This window comes from Stigmatopora argus, chromosome 18, assembly GCF_051989625.1.
Source record: "Stigmatopora argus isolate UIUO_Sarg chromosome 18, RoL_Sarg_1.0, whole genome shotgun sequence".
Lineage (NCBI taxonomy): Eukaryota > Metazoa > Chordata > Actinopteri > Syngnathiformes > Syngnathidae > Stigmatopora > Stigmatopora argus.
In genome coordinates, this window is record NC_135404.1 from 8,694,831 (window position 1) to 8,716,099 (window position 21,269).

At 41.9% G+C, this 21,269-nt stretch overlaps 2 protein-coding genes across 9 annotated transcripts in view; one reads left to right on the forward strand and one right to left on the reverse strand.

Moving 5' to 3' along the window:
* LOC144093249 (glutamate receptor ionotropic, delta-1-like) overlaps nt 1–21,269 on the forward strand; it is a 108,872-nt gene that overhangs the window by 32,217 nt on the left and 55,386 nt on the right. For all 8 annotated transcript variants that reach the window (XR_013306246.1, XR_013306247.1, XR_013306248.1 and 5 more), the window contains 2 exons: nt 13,547–13,831; nt 19,384–19,589. Coding sequence is in view for 3 of the 8 variants with exons in the window: in XM_077626601.1 (XP_077482727.1) it covers nt 13,547–13,831; nt 19,384–19,589 (491 nt within the window). In the remaining 5 variants the exon portion in view is untranslated. The remainder of the gene's footprint in view (nt 1–13,546; nt 13,832–19,383; nt 19,590–21,269) is intronic.
* The window catches only part of smim36 (small integral membrane protein 36), a 117,577-nt gene continuing 106,859 nt past the window's right edge, over nt 10,552–21,269 (reverse strand). The window contains exon 3 of the mRNA XM_077626615.1: nt 10,552–10,568. The gene's annotated coding sequence lies outside the window, so the exon portion shown is untranslated. The remainder of the gene's footprint in view (nt 10,569–21,269) is intronic.

Genomic DNA, 21,269 nt, shown 5'->3' on the forward strand with positions numbered 1-21,269 from the left:
AATGAACCAGTTGTGGTAGCTTAAGAGGCCGGCTCCATTTAATCGCCATCGATCCGGCTCCATTAGAGAGAAGAGGCAAAAGTGCCGCATGGCGGAACACTTGGCGCGGATCGAAAAAAATAGCGAAATAACCACGGGCCGTGAACACATCACGTCGACTGCGATACGATAGTAGTTTTTCCGCAGATCCAGCCACGCGGGACACAAAATCAGCGACGCAGTTCTTTTTATCGTCGACCGGTGCCTGCCACCGATTAGCGCCGCGTCAGACGGGAATAAACCAGCCGAGACGGAGAAGATGAAAGCTTTGATGCGAGAAGACGCACCGTGGAGCAGAACCTTCTCCATCTGCTGACTTCTGCTCTACGCCGCAACTTTCTCTATTAAGTCCTTTTCTTTTTTACGGCCCAATTCCCTGTGGTCAGATTAGCGTTAGGCCCAGTCATTGGGTCAGAACCGGCATGTGTCATGTTGCTGCTGATGTGGCGTTCGGGGGCAGCCGATCGTGAAGCATCGACAAGAAGCAGAAAGAAGCTCACGTGCGTGCAGTGCATTCCCTAAATTTGAATATCGTATTTTCTTTTAAACCAGTGAAGCGTTTATTGTGCGGATATGTTCCTAATCGAAATCTGCGAGCGTATCAATTTTTTTCCCAGTTGAGTTTTTCCTTGCTCACATTATTTGAACTCTAATAAGCAGATTAAAGTAGATTTTTTTTTGCATTTATAGGCAACGTTTGTCTAATTTTTAAGGGTATAATCTTTTTCTCTCGTTCCCTCTATTTGTGCTGTCAGCAAAAAGAAATCATTACATGAAAAAAAAGCTAAAATATTTCTTATTAAATGATAAAACGAGAAAACAGTCGCACTCAGCTTTAGCATTCCAGCTGACAAACATATCAGGTGAACACGTGTGATTTAAAAGATGGCCGAGGCGACGTCAGTGAACTGTCTCGAACTCTCCGACTCTGCTCCGTGTCTTGCCCCTGCTGCCATTCTTGACGTCCTTCCAGCTCCGTGTATAAATAGTAGCGTTGGAGGCGTTTTGAAATGAGTCCAGTTCAGCTCGTTCGGCTCGCTGCAGTGGCTTCATCCATTATGGAGACGTGCGTAGCGACACACACCTGTACGGCAGACTGCGAATTCATGTTCGGGGGTTTCTCACGGTGGGCTGCCGTGTTTGTTTTCGGACCTCTAACACGTACTGGCAATTGGCAGCCGGGTTGGCATAAATGATTATTTTCTACAGTTGACTAATCAGCCAGTATTTCTATTTTTTTCCAATTAGGCGACTAATTGCTCCAGACATAAATCAAGTGACTTACTGTAATATTGCTCGGAGCTATTTATTTTAGCCAAATATGAATTGGAAGACAATAAATGGGTTTGGAAAAATTGTACTATGAATAATGTCTAACAGTGATATCTTATTTTGATGGATTACAGTTGACTTTCATTGAGGACTGCATTAAACAGTCTGCCTTTTAACGGAAAATATTTACTAACAGATCAGTAGAATTATGAAAATAACATGCTTTCTATTTCAACCCCCAATCAAAAAATATATTAACAATGAAACCAATAAAACAAAGCAGAGTGTATTAACAATCAAGAGGTTCAAAGAATATGACAAATGTCTCGACACAGTCGATTGACTACGAAAATGTATAATGGACTAGTTGTCGTTTCGTCTAATCTTGGTGGACCTTTGTAGATGAAAAGGATTTGGTTCTGTTACCTTCTCATAGTCGCACCCCGTTTCCATTTCTCTTTGTCTTCCTCCTCCATCTCCAATCCCACATTAGCATATTTGCTTTTTTACTTCAAGTGGTAAACAAGTGGCTCCCGCACTGTCTTCCTTTCCCTGATTCGCTCATCCGAGCCAGTTGATGATATCATTAATTATGATATTACCTCTCATCCGTGCTGAATAGACGCCGTTGACCATTTCTGAATGCATAAAGGGAGCTCCTTTCTCCTGAGAGCCAAAAAACGCTCAGGTAAACATCATCAAATATTTAAGGATTGCGTTTCATCATCCAAATGTGTGACAAGCGGCTCATATTTCTGCTTTTGCTGCCGTGTATGTTTGTTTATTCATGGCCCTGCTATTGACAGTCAGACAGTCCGTTGTTTCTGCTGCCCTTCAGCGATGTTGTCAACGCGAAAAGAGCACGGGCGGATTTGATAGACACTTTGCAAGCACGAACAGGCGGCCATTAAGCGATGGGGAATGGCCACGCCGCTCACTTGTTTTATTTTTATTTTTATATCAGCACCTCCACCTGCTCACCATCTAATGCGGCGGCCATGCCACCCCAGTGCCCGGGTCGCCCGGAAGTCAAGAAGGGGGATCTCGTCAAAACGCTAATGCACCGACGCGCGGCTATTTAGCTCGTTGGCTGGAGTGGATAGAAGGCCAATTACGCTGGCTTTCACAGCAGAGGCGGCGGCAGCGTGGGTGGCAGCAGGGTCGAGTGATGCTCCATAACGTGTTCATGAGTTTGCAGCCGCCCGCGCCCCGTGAAATAGGGTGCACAAGAGGGTCGGCTCACTTTGGACCTTGCTCCCGCGCTATTTTGTTTCTGTGGCGTGCTCCGTAAAGATGATTTCCAGCTAAATTGAAATGGTCTGGAAGCAGGAATCCTGTAAAATAAAGCAGTGCTTCCCAACCTTTTTTGAGCTGCGGAACACTTTGCATAGAAAAAAAATCTCAAGGGACACTACTATCTGAAAATCTATTAATTTAAAACTATGTTGCCTATGATAACAACAGTCATTCTCATCAAAGTTTTATCAGCAGGACTCACATAAACTTCTAAAATGATTCCAAAATCTCATTTTTCACACTGACCTAATGCCTGAACAACTTCCGATTGAAGTGATGCAAAAATAAGTAATGTAATGTTTTTAATTGCATAATTTTCTGAATTTTATCACTTAAATCTCCTAACATTACGAGAGAAAAAAAATGTTATGCTTACACAGACTTTATGTCACCAAAAGTTAACCAAACAACTTCCGGTTCAGAGAAAAATAAGCAACAAAATGACTTTCACAATTTAAATCTTGTACTAGTATCATCTCTAATTTAACGTTGGTCATGTTTTGATTTTAACCTTGTACTAGTTCTATTTTAATCTCGTTATATTCATATGAATTTTTCTTTCTGAATTTTACATTGAATGACAACAGTGGTTGGGAAACACTGAAATAAAGTATGAATGTTGACATATTTCACAAAGACACAGGTATGGACAATGTTCCCTCTAAGCTGCGCGAGTGCGCAATTGCGCACTACTCTCGTCTTCTCTGCGCACAGCAAATCATATGGAGCGCACAAAATAAAATCACATTTTTATTTATTTTTTAGCTGTGAGACCGACGCGTGAACCACTCATCCGCCAGGCCGCCCATTCATAGATATTAATCATTACTTTTTATTATTACTAAATCATTTATGTGTCCTAGATATGCACCTGCTTACGGCAGGTGTGATACTGGTGTGTGCCCATAGCGAGCAATGATGATGTTGCTCACACCGGTACTCAGTGTGCTCAGGGAGGTTGTCATTCTGCCCAGACAAACCAAAAATTAGAGGGAACATTGGGTATGGGCTTTTGTATATTCCACTTAAGGACAGTCAGGAAATAGACCATCATCCCCCTGGTGTCTGTGTGTGTGCGTTCAGCCATGTGTGAGGAATGTTTGGAGCCCTCGCAGGAAGAATTCTTCCAACTCTGCCGACTTTTCTCCAGAGTACGCCGCTAGCTCTCGGGTGCCCAGTGGTGGTCTCTGGCCGTGGTGTCGCATCCAGGATTAGCGTCAACACTCCTGCCAAGCGCCACACTTACGGCAAACGCATAGAGTGATGTCACAAGTATATTTCCAGGTGGCAAAAACTTCTTTGTCGTGTCCCTTTTAGAAAGTATCTCCTAATTTCTATACTTTTCTAATCATTTGGATTTCTGATATTGCAAGTAAATGTCAATAGTTTATGGATACCATTCTGCACAGAAAGTGTTATTTTAGCTCTTTTTAGTGTAAAACAAGGTAGCAAAGGAAAGTGGTGGCAAAACATTCCAAATGATGATGAAGATTATGTCATGATGATGATGATGGCCTCCAGCATCTGCTCGGAGATGCCAGCAAGTGTGACAAACTTTGCAAGTGCCGCTGGCTAAAAATCTGTTCAACCACCCACATAATATTTCCCCAAAACATATCACACATGTGAATGTTTTTTTTTTCTGAGACTTTAGACCTCAATCCAACTAACTGATGGAAAACCGCTTCCCTATTGCAGAGGTTGATTTGTTAGCATAAAGAAATAAAAAGGTTTAGGACGTATGTACAGCAAACAAAGATCACCGACAACGCCCCCACAAGACTTGATAGAAACTGTGAGATTAAATACACAGATAAGAAGCAGGCAACAACAGGTTTCTGTGTATGCAGAAGAAAGGGGTTTTTCGACCATTGACTCCTTGGTCATTATAAAGTCTGTAGTCACACTAGAACTTCTCAGAGAGTGAACACAAAAAGCTTTTAGCATGTGTCTTCTTGAGACAGTAAGTCCATTTAACATAGGCATATTTATAGCACATATGACAGAGTACTTGTAATATCTTGTAATATCTATGTCTTGTTAAAATGCAAAAGTCAAAACTTGCATGCGCTGACTCGTATTTTTATCAGAACTGTTGCAACAAAAGCAGAGGAGGATTTTCTTTTGGACAATATATTTGGAAGTAAAAAAACAAAACAAAAAAGACAAAGTGAGCACAGCTTCTGCAATGCCTGTTTGCACCAGTGGTGGATGGAGGAGAAAGGTCAGTAAACGTGTCCAAGCCTGTTGGATGAAATGGCACTCCATGATAGGTTAGAATTTTCACAAGGCTCAAAAGAGTCAGTGGCCATCTGCAAGTTGCACAAGGAGAAATTGGAACTCATCTGTTAGGACCACCAGGAATCTTTCTGTTACATCTGAATGAAGATCATTGCGAGAACTTGCAGGAACCTCTGCACAATGTGAAGGAACAACTGATTCGAAACTATTGCAACGAGCAGTTCAGATGGACGAGGTTCCAAAAGGAATGGACTGGTAGCAAGATTAAAAAAAAATTTCAGAAGCTTCATTGTTTTGTGAGGAGAGTGGTTTGCTCTTAGGAAAGAAGAGCAAAAGAAGAATCAGATTTTGAAGGAGAACATTGAAGATCAAGATCACACTTCATTAAGAAAATACCTAGTTGGAATGAACAGAATCCACCCAAAAAACCCAAATTACCAACTGACTCAAAGTCTCAACGGATATTTAATTTTGGGGAATTTTTTAGGCTTTCGGAAGATCTCTGTGGAGTCAAGAATTTTAAAAACCTTTTTTCAAATGCGTGTTTAGGGTTCAATGTCGTATATAACATTGTATCACCAATAACGTGCATAATTTGTGTCATTAATTCCTATGACAAATGTTTGTATTACTAAAATTGCCTCAGATTAGAAATAGAAAATAGCCGTCATGGCCAAAATGGAAATTTAATTGAATAAGCGGTGTTGAAAATGAATGAATGTCATTGTTTGTTGGAGTTCATTTCTTTCTTTCTTTCATACCTTTCACTTAAAAAAATCCCTTTTGTGGAAAGCTGCTCTCTCTTGTTATTTAATATTATTTAAAATCACTGCTGCGGTAGAGTCAAAGCAACAAGTGACAAAAGACATCATCTTGTTTCCCTTTCATTTTCTCATTTGTACAAATAGCATAACTCCAATTCATAATTTCCTCACTTGGCCTCCATGGAAAATAAATTGCTCTTTCATTCTGTACACAAACAATACGAATGATCTAATCCCGAAACGTAATGCTACCGCTTCACCTTGGCGCTCCGTTCTAAAGAAACCTTTGTTTTGACACACGCGTGTCCAATTGTTTTCTTCTACCAAAGTCATTTTTCCATGTTGACAATGTCTATGCCACCAAGTCCCAATCATATTAATATCTGCCCCCACACTAGTATTTTCAATTCCATGCGCACACACACACATACACACACTAACACACTCAGTCCACCTGCTGCAGTGTGATATCCTCTTCACCATATCAGAGCAGAAATATGATTTTACACTCATCAGTCACGGGAGCTTAAACTCAACACACTGCCCTTTACACACACACACACATACACACACACACACACACACACATGCGCTTTCACGGACGAGTCCTCCATTCGAATTCTATTCAGTAAATGCCAGCCGGAGAGCGCCTTTACACCCGAAGAAAAGCCGTGGCTGCGATCGCACCCGCCCGCGGCTGATTACTGAGCGTGCGTTGGCGACTGGTGGAATGGGTTGACCAATTGGTTAGCACGAATTGTGATGTACTATACGTCCAATCTGTTATGAGCTGGAGGGCTGAGGTTAAAATGGGCTGGACTTTTACTGCTGGGAATGACGAGTGAAGTTAGGAATATACTTTCACATTAGAAACTTTCACTTCTATTCTAATATGGTTCTTCCCTGCAAGCCTTCATGGTTTAAATCATGTGTTTTGTCTCTACTGGTTGGTCTGAAAACCTGCATCCACTTGCCCTTTCTGGAATCGATTTGACACCTTAGTCTTGATGGATTGGACGTCTCACACTATATCAATGACACTTAGATGGTCATGAATAAACTGAAGTTTTATCTCAGAAACGTTCACTTCAACTGAAACTGTTGTTTGCTACCAGCCCATGCCAGTCAAAATGGATTGAACATTTATCATCACCAGCGACAGTCAATAAGTAATGAATGAACTCCCACTTCAGAAACATTCACTTTCACTGAAAAAGTAGACTGGCCATCACCGTTAATGGCGCCCCATTAATTAATGTTGGGGTTAGATTATGTTTATTCCTCCCGTATTTGGGAAATTTAATGTTCACAGTAGCAAGAGGTTGAGAATACAGACACAGCAAAAGACATTTTAGACATAAATAAATAGGTAATACATAAATTAATAAAAAAATAAAAAATAAATAAAAATATATATAAATAAAAAATATCTAAATAAAGAAAATTCTAAATAAAAAATATCTAAATCAAAAATACCCAAGTAAAAAATATCTAAATAAAAAATATCTAAATAAAAATATCTAAATAAAAAATATCTAAATAAAAATATCTAAATAAAAAATATCTAAATAAAAAATATCTAAATAAAAAAATAAAAATAAATAAATAAATGAGGCAGTTATTATAGTCACGCAAAATCATACCTAATCCACAGCATTGACACTGTTCCAGAAATGTCAACATTTGACAAAATTCAGGGAATTTCATACGTATATATTGTGTACTATGTTACACATCTATGAGTGGTAAAATGGCACAATATTAAAGGTGCTCAGCCCCCTGAGCTGCTTATCTGAGCGCCATGATGAAGCGCAAAACTGTCACCTGCCTGAACTCCGACCCCTCCGTGATTGCGTTCCGGTTTAGCGGATGATGAGATTGACGCCAGTGTGCGAAAGACAATTTGACCCCGGTGGCTGTGTGCTCGTGTGTGAATGCGTTTGGATGTGTCTTTTGATGCTTCTATTTTCACGTGTCACTCGCAGTGCTTTTTCCTAGTGATATTTGGAAAGACAAATATCGCATGCGCTCTAGTCTTGGTGTTTTTGTGTAGCCCCACACTTGACAATCCATCATAGAGGACATCTTAGTTGGTTTGCCCGTGTCAAAATGGGAATATGCGTGTGTTCTTGACCTTATGTGTTAGTGTGACACCAAACTTGACATGACACTAACACCTTGACTGAGGGAGCATTTTTGGCCAGGTCTCAAAAAGAAGACTGGTTTTAAAATTGTGTGAATTGAAAGAGGAGGGGTTTGGGAGCCGGGGGGAGATTTTGACCTTGGTGGTCACGTACATGTGTGTGTGTCTTTTGGGTGTGAGAAACTGTGTTTGACCATGACAGTCGTCGGCGTGTCTTTGTGCTTGGGATGCTGTCTTTGACCGTGGTGGTCACGTTTGTGCATGTGCACAAAAATATTATTTTGAATATTCCACTAGTTACAGTTTATTTTTGCAATTAGATGACTCCTGTGGTCCGATAAAAAATTACTTGTATAACAGTCTTTACATTTTACATATTATATTTATAACCAGGATTTGCATTATAGCTGGAAGATGGACATTGGAATGAAAATTATGACTGAAAAAATATGAATATTATGGAACTCTATCTTTGCAATTGCAGATTTTTGCATGAATGTGATTTTGATTACAAAGGTAATCATCTGATTTTAAGGATTATAAAAATCAGAGCGTATTTACTGTTTCTTCCTGAATATAAAATGTACAGTTTTATCATACATATATATTTTTATAAATAATGAATATAAAAAAACATACTGTTTTTCTTTGTTACCATATTTCTTAGCAAATATACAGATCTTAATTAAAATAAATAGAGGATACATAGAGGAGATTTAAAAAAAGCGATTTATAAAAAGAATAATTGACTGTCCAAATGGTTGCCGATTCATTTGATAATCGATTTATTGTGGAATTTTTTATTAATCGTAACTGCCAAAAAGTGCGCATGCATGCATTTGTGTGTATCACTAGTGTTTGTGCACATACGTATTTATACGCGTGTGCGTAATACGTAATGATTGCAAGCACAAAGATTCCGGTATAGACTTGAGTCCAACTTTTTATGCCCTGCGGTTAGTTGCTATTTTTCTGTGTTTTGTGTGCACCCCTGCGTTTGTTTGTGCACTACAAGAACCCTCATGAATTGAGTGAAAAAGCTCTATCCTACTGTTTCCCTCGTATTTGCTTCCTCTCCAAGTGTCCACTCGTGTTCTCCTTGTCCTCGACATGCCGCAAGCGACTTATTTGCTGACGAAAAAGCGCTAATCCGCCCGTCTTCTTCTTTTCTCCTTGGTGTGTTTGCCGACCCCCCACTTGCGATTCCTCCAGCTGAGCAAAACAAACCCAACGTCCGAGCGCCACCGTGGCGTTTAATGGCCGCTCTGACCATCGATCGCTGGCGTCTGAGCGTGACGCCTCTTCCTTTAGCACCTGTGGGAACCACTTAATATTTATTTCGCGCCCTAGTCGTGCACGTGCGCGTCCGTGGACGGTACTTGCACGTTTTGAATGGATCGTAATGTAATATGCGCGTGCGGGGATGCCAGATGAACCACAACAACGGCTACAGACGGCATTTTATTGTCGTCTGGTTCGGTTGGTCCGAGACTAAACTGCTCAACGAGCAAATTGTGTGGAGATCTGCGCATGCAATAATCACTTGGGCTGTTTTTTGTCATGTTATTAGATAAATATTGATTCGGAATGGTCTACACAATGAAGGTTTTATTGCATTGTTTTGCTTTTTTAGTTCAATATCGAATGTGTTTTATTAGCTTCTGCTGTGCTATCATCGATCATTGATTGTGTCACGATGTCACGATGCAGTTGCAGTTTTTTCATATCATCATACATAAATGAAATCAATCACGTATAAGCACGGATGAGGTTTGCGGAAACAAAATTTGGCCTCACCGATTTTTTTCTCTTAAATACTTATTTGTGTAATGATATGATTAACTACATGACGATCCTAAAGGGAAAATTAAATATTTTTGATTCCAAAGCTGCTCTGAAATGTTTGCATGACATAAAATTTATAAAAAAAAATAGTTTTTGTTCATATCTGGAGTAGTTTAGTTTTCGTGCCAGTCAAAATCTGTCTACTATATTTTTTGGGGCTATAAATAGTATATGAGTATAAGTTGTACCTTCCAAAGAATACAGAAAGGAGAGAAAATAAAATACATACTTTATATAAGACGCAACTGCCAAGCCAAACTTTGAACTTATAGTCTGGGGACTTATAGTCTGGAAAATACGGTAATTCAGAATCTTCTCTAGTTTAACTGAGCCGAATAATTTCAATTTCTACATTTACGGATGGTTTAAACAAAATAATTCTATTTTTCACATAATCAGAATAACCATATTTTCACATTTTAGCAGCAAACATTTTATAGATATTTTTTTTTATCATTTGATAATATATCATATCCTCTCTCCACAACATCGTCATGTTCCTCGCCTTGATATGACAGAATATAATCTTTTTTTTCCTAAAAGCTCTTAAAATTTAAAGATAAGCCTGCCCAGTTGGACTCAAATGGCCCCAGCGTGTCACGGGGGTCAAAGGTTGCGTTTGCGGTGCGCTCCGGTCTTGTAGCTCATCTTTTAAACACGAGTGTCTTGACACGAGACAACGTACACATCTTGTTGCATCTTTTATTCAGTATTCGACGGTTGAGGAGGCAGAAATGCGCTGGCGTTGGCGCGTTGGTGCGGGGATTTCACCCACTCACCAATATTGACAGTGAGAGAAACCCCATCTATTTTGACTGGGAGAGCCTGACGTCTTTATTTGGCCATCTTGAAACGTTCCCGTCGGAATTGGTTAGCATAGGTTGTGACCGTGGAGGAGAGGGCGTCCACAAAGGGCTATTTGCACTTTCTTTTTTTACTTTAGTCTTCCTTATTCCTTGTTTTTCCCCTTTTCTTTTACTCTCCCCCTATTTTTCCACTTTCTTTGTTATTGCCTTTTATGTTCTCCCTTTTGAACATTCTTAATTTTCTTTAATTTCCTGTCATTTGACTTATCATTTTCGTGCTTTTCTCTTCATCTTTTTAGCTTTTAATGTATGCTTTTATTCTCATATATATCACCATTATTTTTCCACTCGATCCTTTTCATGGCTCTTTTCCTCTCATTTTTTCCTTCTTATCACATTTTGCTTTTTATTACTCCCTTTTATATTCCCAAGGCCATTCATTTGATCTCTTCCTCTTTTTCTTGGCTTTTCTTGAATCCTTTCTAGTTCTTTCTTCCTTGTATTCCTTGCATCACCTTTTGTTGTTGTTGTTAGTGTTGTTTACTGAGCAGCACCTGAAACGTTAGCAAAGAGTTTAATGAAATTATGACAACATGAAAGAAGGGTGACTGTGTGATCGGTCGCCGCACGCAAGAAGCGAGCCGCTTGCCGTCAAATCAAAGATGGCGAGCGCACGCCTTCTCCTCCGAGATATGAAAATCCTACGAGACTCGCCTGGCACATCTTCATCCTCTTTCCACAACTTCATCTTCGTGTTCCTTCCCTTCTGAAATGCGCATTCCACTCGTCATTTTTTTTTAAAGTGCGCTACGAGGACCACCCTCGTTTTGGTGCAACTTGTCTTCCAAAGTTTGAAAAGTGCTGTCCCACTGTCACCAACTGTTGAAGGTGAAGCCAATTGGGCGAGTTCCAAAGGGAAATTCATTTGCCCTCCCCTTGCTCTTCACCTCCTCGCCATCTTCGTCACCCTCCTCTTCCCCACCTTCTTCTCCATCATCTGTCTCCGTCCAGCGGTCGAAGCAAATTCGTCCTCCCCACCCTGGCCGCCCGACATTCATCTTCATGGTCCAATCTCAGTTCCTCCTGTAATCTCTCTGCGGCGCCTTTTCTTCTTCTAATGCTCCTTTTCCATCATTGTTACTTTCTCTATTCTCATCCGCCCTCCCTCCCACGTTACTCGCTTTTTTTTTGGGAAGAGACGCACGACCCTTGATGGAATCCACAAAGGACGAATTGATTATATGATAGAAGGACACGATGCTATAATGTAATGCAGTACATCAATGTAAAGAGGGTATGATGGTGTTTTTTTTAATCACAATGAGAGTGCTATGGGTAAATATGATTGTGATTATGTCATTAGTTATGAGGATGGTATCGTGACAATGGTATTGCTAACACAAGGCAACACAAGTTTTCACAGTTTTAGGATCTGATAGCTCCTAACAAGATCTTAGATTCTTTAGAAAATGAGTTTTTTTCCACCAAGATTAGATATATGTACAATGTTTTTTTCCTCCAAAATCCATCATTGCTGTTTTTTAAAGGGGCAATTAGGCCAACGGACATTTTTTTTAAATATTGAACAAAAATAAGATCATGCAAAATGTTTGTTTTGAATCCCTTCCTCCCTTTGAATGAATCATATATTTACAGAATAATCTGTAAAGCACATTAGCTAACCAAATAGGTGAGTAATTTCTAGATAAGCTTTACTAATTTTTGAATATGAGCACGATTTTCCAGACGATCACCTGCAAATTTCCAACAATGTATTTGCTCTGTCAGCCCAATACGAGGTTATAAAGACAAAAAAACTCTCTCACATAGACTAATCTGTTTAATCATTTCATTTTTGACAAGAAACCACTTCAAAAAATCTCAGATTAATTACTTTATTCTTCTTTTGCAATTACATCTGGAATTAATTAAAAAAATAGATTCATCATCTAGTCCTATCCTTAACATCAGCTTGTTTTTATAAAAAATGCTCTTTAAAAGCTTGGCAAATGGATAAAAGCGTCTGCTAGATAGAAATTTTGGATTCCGTACACAAAAATGAGTCAATAATTCTAAACCATTAGATTACTTACCATTGGTGCCCATTCCATTTTAGCTAGAAGGTCTGGCACTAATACTAAATTCCTGCCAACCACTCTCAGTTCAACTGGATTGGACGTCTAAGCCAATCAACAGGAGTGCAAATTTCAATCAGATTTGACCCAAACAACAGCAGATCAATGATGCAAGCAAGTTTCCCCCTCCAAACTGAAGCACAATCCGCGTATTAATTATGATCGCAGATGAAATATTGACAACAAGGCACGCGTGAGCGGCTCAACGCTCGATTGGTTCGCTCGCGACGATGCCGTTCCCGCGGCATCGCGTTCCTCCTGACCGATCGAGAAGATAGATCGTATAATTAAGCAGCAGAGAGATTAGAACCCAATGGCCTGGGGTGAATAAATGAGCTCAGAGGGCGGAAAGACAATTTGTGCGTGTGTGTGCTCGAGTCATCGCCGTCTGTACTGGGACATGCCAGGAACATTCGCCTCAGAGCCTAAAGGCGCCATTCGCAACGTGGTCTAGAGAGTAATTAGTCTCGAGTAACAATGTGACACGTTAATCTGGTCTGTGGCGTTAATTGAAAGCAACAATGCTCCGCAGAAACATCCGATTGGGCCCAAATCTTAAATTTCACCTGCAAATATGATCCCAATTGGCCAAGTCATTTTATCCTTAATAATTGAGAGAAAAGGCCATCGGTGCGAAATGTTTGCGCTCCTTCGTAAGCCAATTTCAATTTTCCAGTTTGACAGTTGACATAATAATTGCAAAGTACATTGGCGTTGTTACCAGACTTCATTTAATTTCATATTACAAATTGGCCATTAAGCTAACACACACACACACACAAATGAATAACAGAAGAAATACTTTGCACACATATTTGACGAGGCAAACGTTGGTATTTTTGGCTGTTCTCCGTGTTTCTAATGATTTTTGCTGACAAACGGATGCTTGCATCCAACTTTTCCCTACAAACCCTGAATGCTTTTTTCCCAAGATGCAATTTTACTCTGAAATACATTTGTTTTGGTCTTAAAACATGACCCCCATGTCTTTTCATCCCTCCCCAGCATGTGAGCTGATGAACCAGGGCATCCTGGCACTGGTGACGTCGACCGGCTGCGCCTCGGCCAGCGCGTTGCAGTCGCTGACTGACGCCATGCATATCCCGCACTTGTACATCCAGAGGAACGGAGGAGGCTCGCCCAGGACCGCCTGCCAGCTCAATCCCAGCCCCGGCGGGCGCGGCTACACGTTAGCGGCCCGTCCGCCCGTCCGCCTCAACGACGTTATGCTGACGCTGGTCGAAGAGTTGCGCTGGCAAAAGTTCATCATATTCTACGACATTGAATACGGTACGTGACAAGGTTTTTGAGTGGGGTTCAACTGGCGGCCATTGATGACTATTGACGTTTGGTTCGTTCGAATTGAGAGGAGCAATTCAAATGTATATAGCCTCTAGAAATACCTTTTTTTGTGTCGCTGTGGCCAACAGAGCTGTTCAGAAGTACCGTTGGCCATTTTTATTAGAGTATTCCATTTTGTTTAGACGTTTGGAAGCATCCGTTTATATGCACAAATGTTCAAGGTTATAAAAAAAAGTATTCCTTTGGCATAGCGATGTTATCACGCACAGAGAATGAGGGAAAGGTTCTTTTTTCAAGTTTTCTTCCTATTCCAAAAACATTTTTTATTGCCTTGTATTAGACAGCAACTATCTTTTTTTCTTGAGAGTAAGAGTCATTGCAACTGAAGCATGCATTGAAGGAAACTTCTTTTAAAGGGACCACCTTGGTCATACTTGTAGATATAGAAAAATGTTAACCATGGATTGTAAAAAAAAAACTGCACTTGTTTGGAATTTGGAAGCAAAAATCCAATTCAAAGGGGCTTTTGAATCAATGTAAACAAGGCCATTGTTCCGAGTCGAGTTAGTCGGAAGTAGACAAATTGCAGTGGACCTCAGCAGCAGCAGCCATTGGATGTTTCCCATGTTCCCTTGCAGTTCAGCTGACTGATTTCCGGTGCTCACTTTTCCCATTTGCCACCCAAAAGCTTTTCTCGGGTAAAAAGCTTATTCGCACGAAATCTTAATGGAATCACATGGGGACCTCGGGGATGTCCGAGCGGGATCGATGGCGCCAACAATGGAGCGTGCAGATGAATACTCCAAGATTGAGAACGTAACGCCTGGTCCTGGCCCAACGGGAAAACTCGGGCGCTCACACAAACATACACACACACACACACACACAAACGGCGAGGCTCAGCTGAGCGTGACACTGCAGTTCAGAGTGGGAATCTCACACACGGACACACTGCGATGCACCCTGGGAAAAGTGCCTTTCACCAGCTGTCAGTCACAACCCGCTTCGGACCCCGGGGAGGCCAAAGATACACTGATGTGGGCTCCAGGGGTTGAAGCTGTCGGTCGCGGGGGTCACTTGCTGTCCACCGCATGCACATCAAACACTTGCGGCCGTTCACGGTATTGATTTTCTTGGAGTTTTATTTACATTTCAATCTTCAATCAAGCCGTTTAAAGGAGAATAGAACGAGATGTCACGTTCATGTGGCCAGTAGAGTCAGTGGCAAAGAACTAACGCTCTTGGTTGGAATCCGGCGCTGGATTGGCTAAATAATAGGAGCCCACGCTATTGATGTTACCGTGGTTACTTGCTGATGTTTTGCAATTCTTCTTAAGTTGAGGAGGTGTTTTTCCTAGAAAGTTGGATATTTTTGCGGGCAGAGGGTAACTCGGCTTGTTATTCTTTTTCGGTACCGTGCTCGCAAAAATGGTGAATTTATGGATGATGAGGCGCCCGAATCAGTGGGCAGTGTGGTGGGATAGAATTTATTATTATTATTTTTTATTCTATTTTGACGGGGAGGGCGGACAGTCAAAATTGGATTGAACGTCTGTCACCATCTAAGGCAGTGGATGAGTTAAAAATCAGCATTTTGTTCTATTTTTGACTTGACTTTCATAGAAAATCAGCCCTGTTCCTTGAAATAAAAACGGTTCCCAGGAAGAGCAGGCGCTACAGTACGTCTTCATAAATGTATTCAGCACATTAACGTGACGCAGCGTCAGACTAACGCGCTAAGACGGCCGCGCCCGTTGATCAGGATGAGTGGAGATGGATGGAGACGAAACCAAAGCCCCCATTGGCCTCGCGGGGCATTCGCTCGCCTTTCCTGTCTCGCGGCGCCCGAGGTGAAGGCTGCGGAGGAGACAGGAAGCCAATTAGTTGTGTGCTGGCCTTAATTGAAATCCAGCAGCCAATTTAAGTTTACATTATCTGTGCGGGAGAAGTTTTGATGCGATGCGGACCGCTGATAAAACTCGTCAAAGTTTCCCTCATGCCCGACCGATGGCGATGCAGCAATTCATTTTTTTGGCTGGAATTCAGTAATCTGAAGAAAACTGAATCTGAATATCGTCTGCATGTGAATGTGGCCGAATGAGATTTGTATTTTATTTGTCCCCCAGCACAAAGTTTGCAGGTTTGATCACCTTCCATGGTGACCTTGTCAGTATCCTTAGCAATCCTTAGCAGATACTGAACCTCGCGTTGCTCCAGATGCTCCATCAGATGAATGAGGAGAAGGAGCGTACTCTGGAGGTAGTAAAGCACTATACCCGTGAAAGTGTATCTAACACTTTTTTGGTCCAAAGCCAAGACTTGGATGGAGTTTAGAAGCTCTGTTCCTAAACTTATTGAATAGAATTGCAGACTACAGTGACCAAGCAACCCACATTAGGGGAATCTAGTCCACAACACTAGTACAGAGTACAGAACTCTAGTAGGAACCCGTTCCTTTGGAATCTGGCATCCGATTTCCCCACGGCCGTTCCGCTCCAGAACCAGTCATATTTACTGTGTAAAAAAAAAAACTCACCCTACGGCCCACTTATTTAACGCATTCATCTCCATGGATGATGATAAATGTCCATTCCGTTTGAAATGAGGGAGGATGCCAGCGTGTTGTTGCCTTAAGAAACTCTGTTTGGATCTTATTTCTCGACTTCAGCCCCAGAGAGAGGAGAGCTCGCCTCATAGTCCCAGACTCGTCTTCGTACTTTTCCCATCCACCAATCAGCACACAGCGCAGTTTGTTGTTCCTCCGCCCCTTGGGTATCTGGCCGGTACGCTTGATAACCCAATGGGATGACGCCAGAAAGCTACACCTCAGCCGAGTTATTATTATCCGTTCCCCCCCCCACCCGTTTTCCTTCCGCTTGACAAAGCGCTTCACGTCCTTGCGTAAAGTAAAAAGCGCCATGCCCCCAAACGTGGCGAAGCGTCCGTCAGCTTGTGACTCCTGAAGGTCCGCAGTGGAGCACTTTGCCAATCTGCTTTACGGCGCCGACCTTTTAATGGAATGTTTTACGCTTTACGATCCATCGCAAACAATCAAGTCGCTAAAGTTCACGCTGGTAATTGTCTCTTAATTGTGTTTTGGACCAAGGAGGCAATTGGCGGCTCGGCCTACGTTCGCGAGCTTGCGACCGTTACCTCTCGGCTTCACGGTGATGCGGGTGGGGGTCTTCTCATTAGCCGTTCGCCGCGCTCATTAGCCACAACTGTAGGAAAACATCAATTAAGGCCAATCAACGACCGTAAGCCACACGAGGGGTTGCGACGTCCTCTCGTCTGGCGTTCAGCGACAGCCTGGCTGGCGCTCGCTGTTTTCCTCGGCATCAAAGTCTGACCTGGCTGTGAGCTTTTGAATATTTCAAGTGAGACATGCTCTAACTTTCATCAAGACATATGCAGACTCACTGAAAGAAAAAAAAACTACTGAAATAAACTGGTCTCTGCCAGAATTTGAGAAAACAATAGATAAACAGTGCCCTCTAGCAGCAGCATTCATCACAGTTGTTTGGACGATGGCGGAACGGTCATTCGTGCCAATGACTTGTGTGTCTATATTTCCCTTTTGTACCCAGCAATTAACAGGCGACCAGTTGTTTGTCTTTCAATTGACTAGCTCTCAGTCCACTGTTTATCTTCATGTCGCCTGACACCAAAAGGCCACCGGGTCATTGTTTGTTTTTATGTGACCTGACATTTACCGTCAACCCATGCAGTAACTCGTTGGTTGCCATTGATGTTGATACATCGTCCAGAGAAGGGGACGTCAGCGACCCTGTCGAGGTGAATTGGACGTCTATTGGCGTCCAGGCCAGAGAAGGAGATAATTATTTAGATGTGGCCTGACATTGACCCATGACCTGCCCGTTGTTTAAGTGCGTCACAACATCGAGTCGGTGCCAGTGGTTAATTCGTCTTCACGGACTCGGACACAGATTGCCGACCAGTCATTTTTTGTTCTAATTTGCCATGACATTGACTGGCGTCCAGGCCATTTCTAAATATACCTCGACATTGTCTTGGGTCCAGTCCATTCTTGGTCTTAAGGACCAATGACTTTGCTAGACAACCAATATGTTGTTTGTGTAAATGTGCCCCGACATTGACAAGTGACCAGTCCATTAATAGTCTCTGAGTGCTCTGACATTGATTGGCGACCCGTCCATTGTTTGTCTGAATAGACCCGACTATTGACTGGCAACTAGTTCATTATTCGTCTATAGGTTCAATTTGAATTACTGGCGGCTAGTACATCCTTAGTCAATAATGTAGCCACTTTTCTGGTTTGGTCAACAACTCTCACATGGCTTGACGGGCGTCAGCTGTGTCTGCCTGACTCGCCGCCATATTTTTTCACCATGACATTTGGCGGGTTGAAGCACAGGTGCACCATTAAGACAACAAATGGTCGCTTTGGCTTTCGTGTAACAGGGGATTAGAACAACAGCCGGTGAGGGAGGGGTTTAATGGACCCCCCCACTCCCTCTGCCATGTTTGCAACGCTGATGGGGGACCTTGGTTTGGAGCAGATATTTTCGTTTGTATGTTGGCGACCAGTTAATTTGTCTTTTATGATGTCATTCCTTCACAAATTCATGGCGATAGACATCCAATCCACTTTGATTGGGAGAGGCTGACAAGCAGACGATCAGTGCCAGGCCCTCCCAGTCAAAGTGGATTGGACGGCTACCAGTGTCAACGAAAGCCAGTGAAGCTAATGAGGTGGCCAACGATGCCAAAATATTAAAAATGTAAATTCATCATGTGAGTCACACATCGAAGGTCGTACGCCGTGATGCACTTGCCCTCGGGAGCGTTTGATTTACGTCGCATCTGCGACACGCCGATCGGCACGTGACGAGATGGAGGACGATTAGAAAGACCAGAAAGCGGCAGAGTATTGCTGTATTGGAAAAAAATGGGAGGTAGATGAGAAATAGTACTGTAATTTATTGACGTGCCACCAAATGAATGGACTTGGATGTCTTAAATTTCATCTGCGGCCAGTTGAGTAATCAACTAATTGACTTGTAGTATGTTACTATGCTCATTAATAACTATTAAGATTATAGTAACACCAATCAACTTATCTTTCATTTTAAAATCCACAAAAGGGAACAAAAACAAATGTGTTTTTTCATGTTTCCATATTTAAACATTCAAAACTATAAATATTCTCTTCATGTAGTATTTATTTTTTAATGTTTCTATTTTCCTTATAATTAAAAAAGATTCTTGTTGTCCTGAGGAGCAGATTATTATAGTAATGAATCCAAATTATGATTTCATAAACATCTGCTTTTTGTTTTGGAAAACGGTGATACAGAAAAATTGCATAATATTCCCTTTCTCAAGGCACTTTTGTACTAATGCTCATTCACAGCTCAAATGTAATTTCCACAGTAATAAAACAATAAATAATGGGATTTCTATATATAGTAGGAGTTCATCCATTGACTAATGCCAAAAATAATCTGGCTGTCATTTTACCGTTTTACAGTTTGTGTGTGTTTCTGTTTTACATGCAGACATGCGGGGTCTTCAGAGCTTTCTGGACAGGTCTTGTCGAGATGGTCTGGATGTTTCTCTGCAACGGGTGGACAAGAACATCAGCCAGGTGTTCAGCGACCTGTTCACTTCCATGCGGACGGAGGAGCTCAACCGATACCGGGACACGCTGCGCCGAGCCATCCTCTTGCTCAGCCCGCACGCCGCGCACACCTTCATTCAGCAGGTGCGTGCACGTCAGTGTGTTTTTTTTTCCTTTTTTTTCCCCTGTATCCCCCATCCCGTCATCTGGCGTCCGCGCGGGTCGTCAAAGCCTGAAAAAATCCACAAATGATCAACAAAAGGCAGATCAAAAGCGGCTTAAAAGTGGATTAAAAGCAGATGTTTTCACAGCAGCGCAAAGATAAACGTAGCACATAGCGCTCGCTTTTTGAGGTCCTCGCGCAGGGATGCCTATTAGTCCCATGACTGCTTTGTGTTTGCACACCTGCTGTCAATCTCAACTCATTCCTCGCCATTGAATGCGCGTCCAATCCGTTGATGATCGCCATCGATGGATTGGACGTCCGTGGCCGTCAACGGCGGCGAATGAGTTGAATTGCGCACACGCTGTAAAAACACGAGCACCTACTTCTGTGTTCCGACGGTTTTCGAGACACTCATCCATCTCCCACAATGCACTGTTTTTAGCTTCGCTCGCCCCCGCTCGCTGGCTAACACTCATTCTCACTTACTCGCCCACACACGCACACACATTCGAGCAAGCGACACGCCAAGTCGGGTTGTCCGCGCCCGCACGCTTAAGGTCGGAGCCAAAACAACTCCCAAGTTGTCTCCCGACAAGCAACTTTTTTTTTCTATGTCCCGGTTGTCCGTCATTCGTCAGGCTGACGAATGAACGGAGCGGACGCCATCGAGCGTTCAGGCGGGAACGTTCGGGCCTGATTTATTGGGGAGAGGCGTTTAGGGCGCAAACAGGGTATCAATCTCCGAGCGAGTCGCACGTAAAACACGGATTCCACAAAGGGGAAAAATTCCTGCGACCTCAACGAGCCTCGTAATTAGTGAGAATCCAGAACGCGCCGGCGCTCGATGGCTTAAATGAGGATGATTAGAAGGAACCTTACTCACAAGATAAAGCACGGGCAGGAGATTTTAAACGCACCCGCGCTCGCTCGTTTGGGGACGAGAGGACGATTAGACGGCCCTGAAAAACACATCCGTTGACAAAGTTCTGTTTGTTTTGATCTTTTGGCCTTTTGAAAAAGAAGATCTCTCCCTGACTTTTTCCTCTGCGCTAATAGGAACTAATTCCTGTCTTTAATATAGATGCGTAATTTACTTTTAATGTAAATTGGAACCAAAAATGGCTGAGAATAGTTGCTATATCAAGACTATGTAACTAAAACAAATGCAATGTTCATACTTAAATAACACATTTTTGTTGAGTTATGTCTGTCAGTTGTTTTTATTTTTTACAAATCTTTCGGTGGACAATACACAAGTGATCCTTCACATCAATTTTTGAACTATAGAAATTCTTAAAAATCCGGAAAAATGAAATACCTGCTTGTTTTATAAAAATACTAGTCAGATATTGACACTCAATGAAGCTATTTTTTGCAAAAGATACGGTGAGTTGTGTGCAAGTAATATCAGCATATGAAAAATACCTAATGAGCTATAAGCTATTTTGGTATTTATATCTGTAGCTGTTTTTCTGAGGTGTTTTTCTGACCTTCTGTAAATTCAGCAAAGTACATCAAAACAAATGAACTGAACTGTGGAAGAAATAGAAAAACAAAAGTATTTGCACACTTTTTGAGTAAACATTTTCTCCAAATGATTATTCCATCATCACCATAGTCATAGAATCATTTTATAATTGAAGAGTCACCGATTAGTC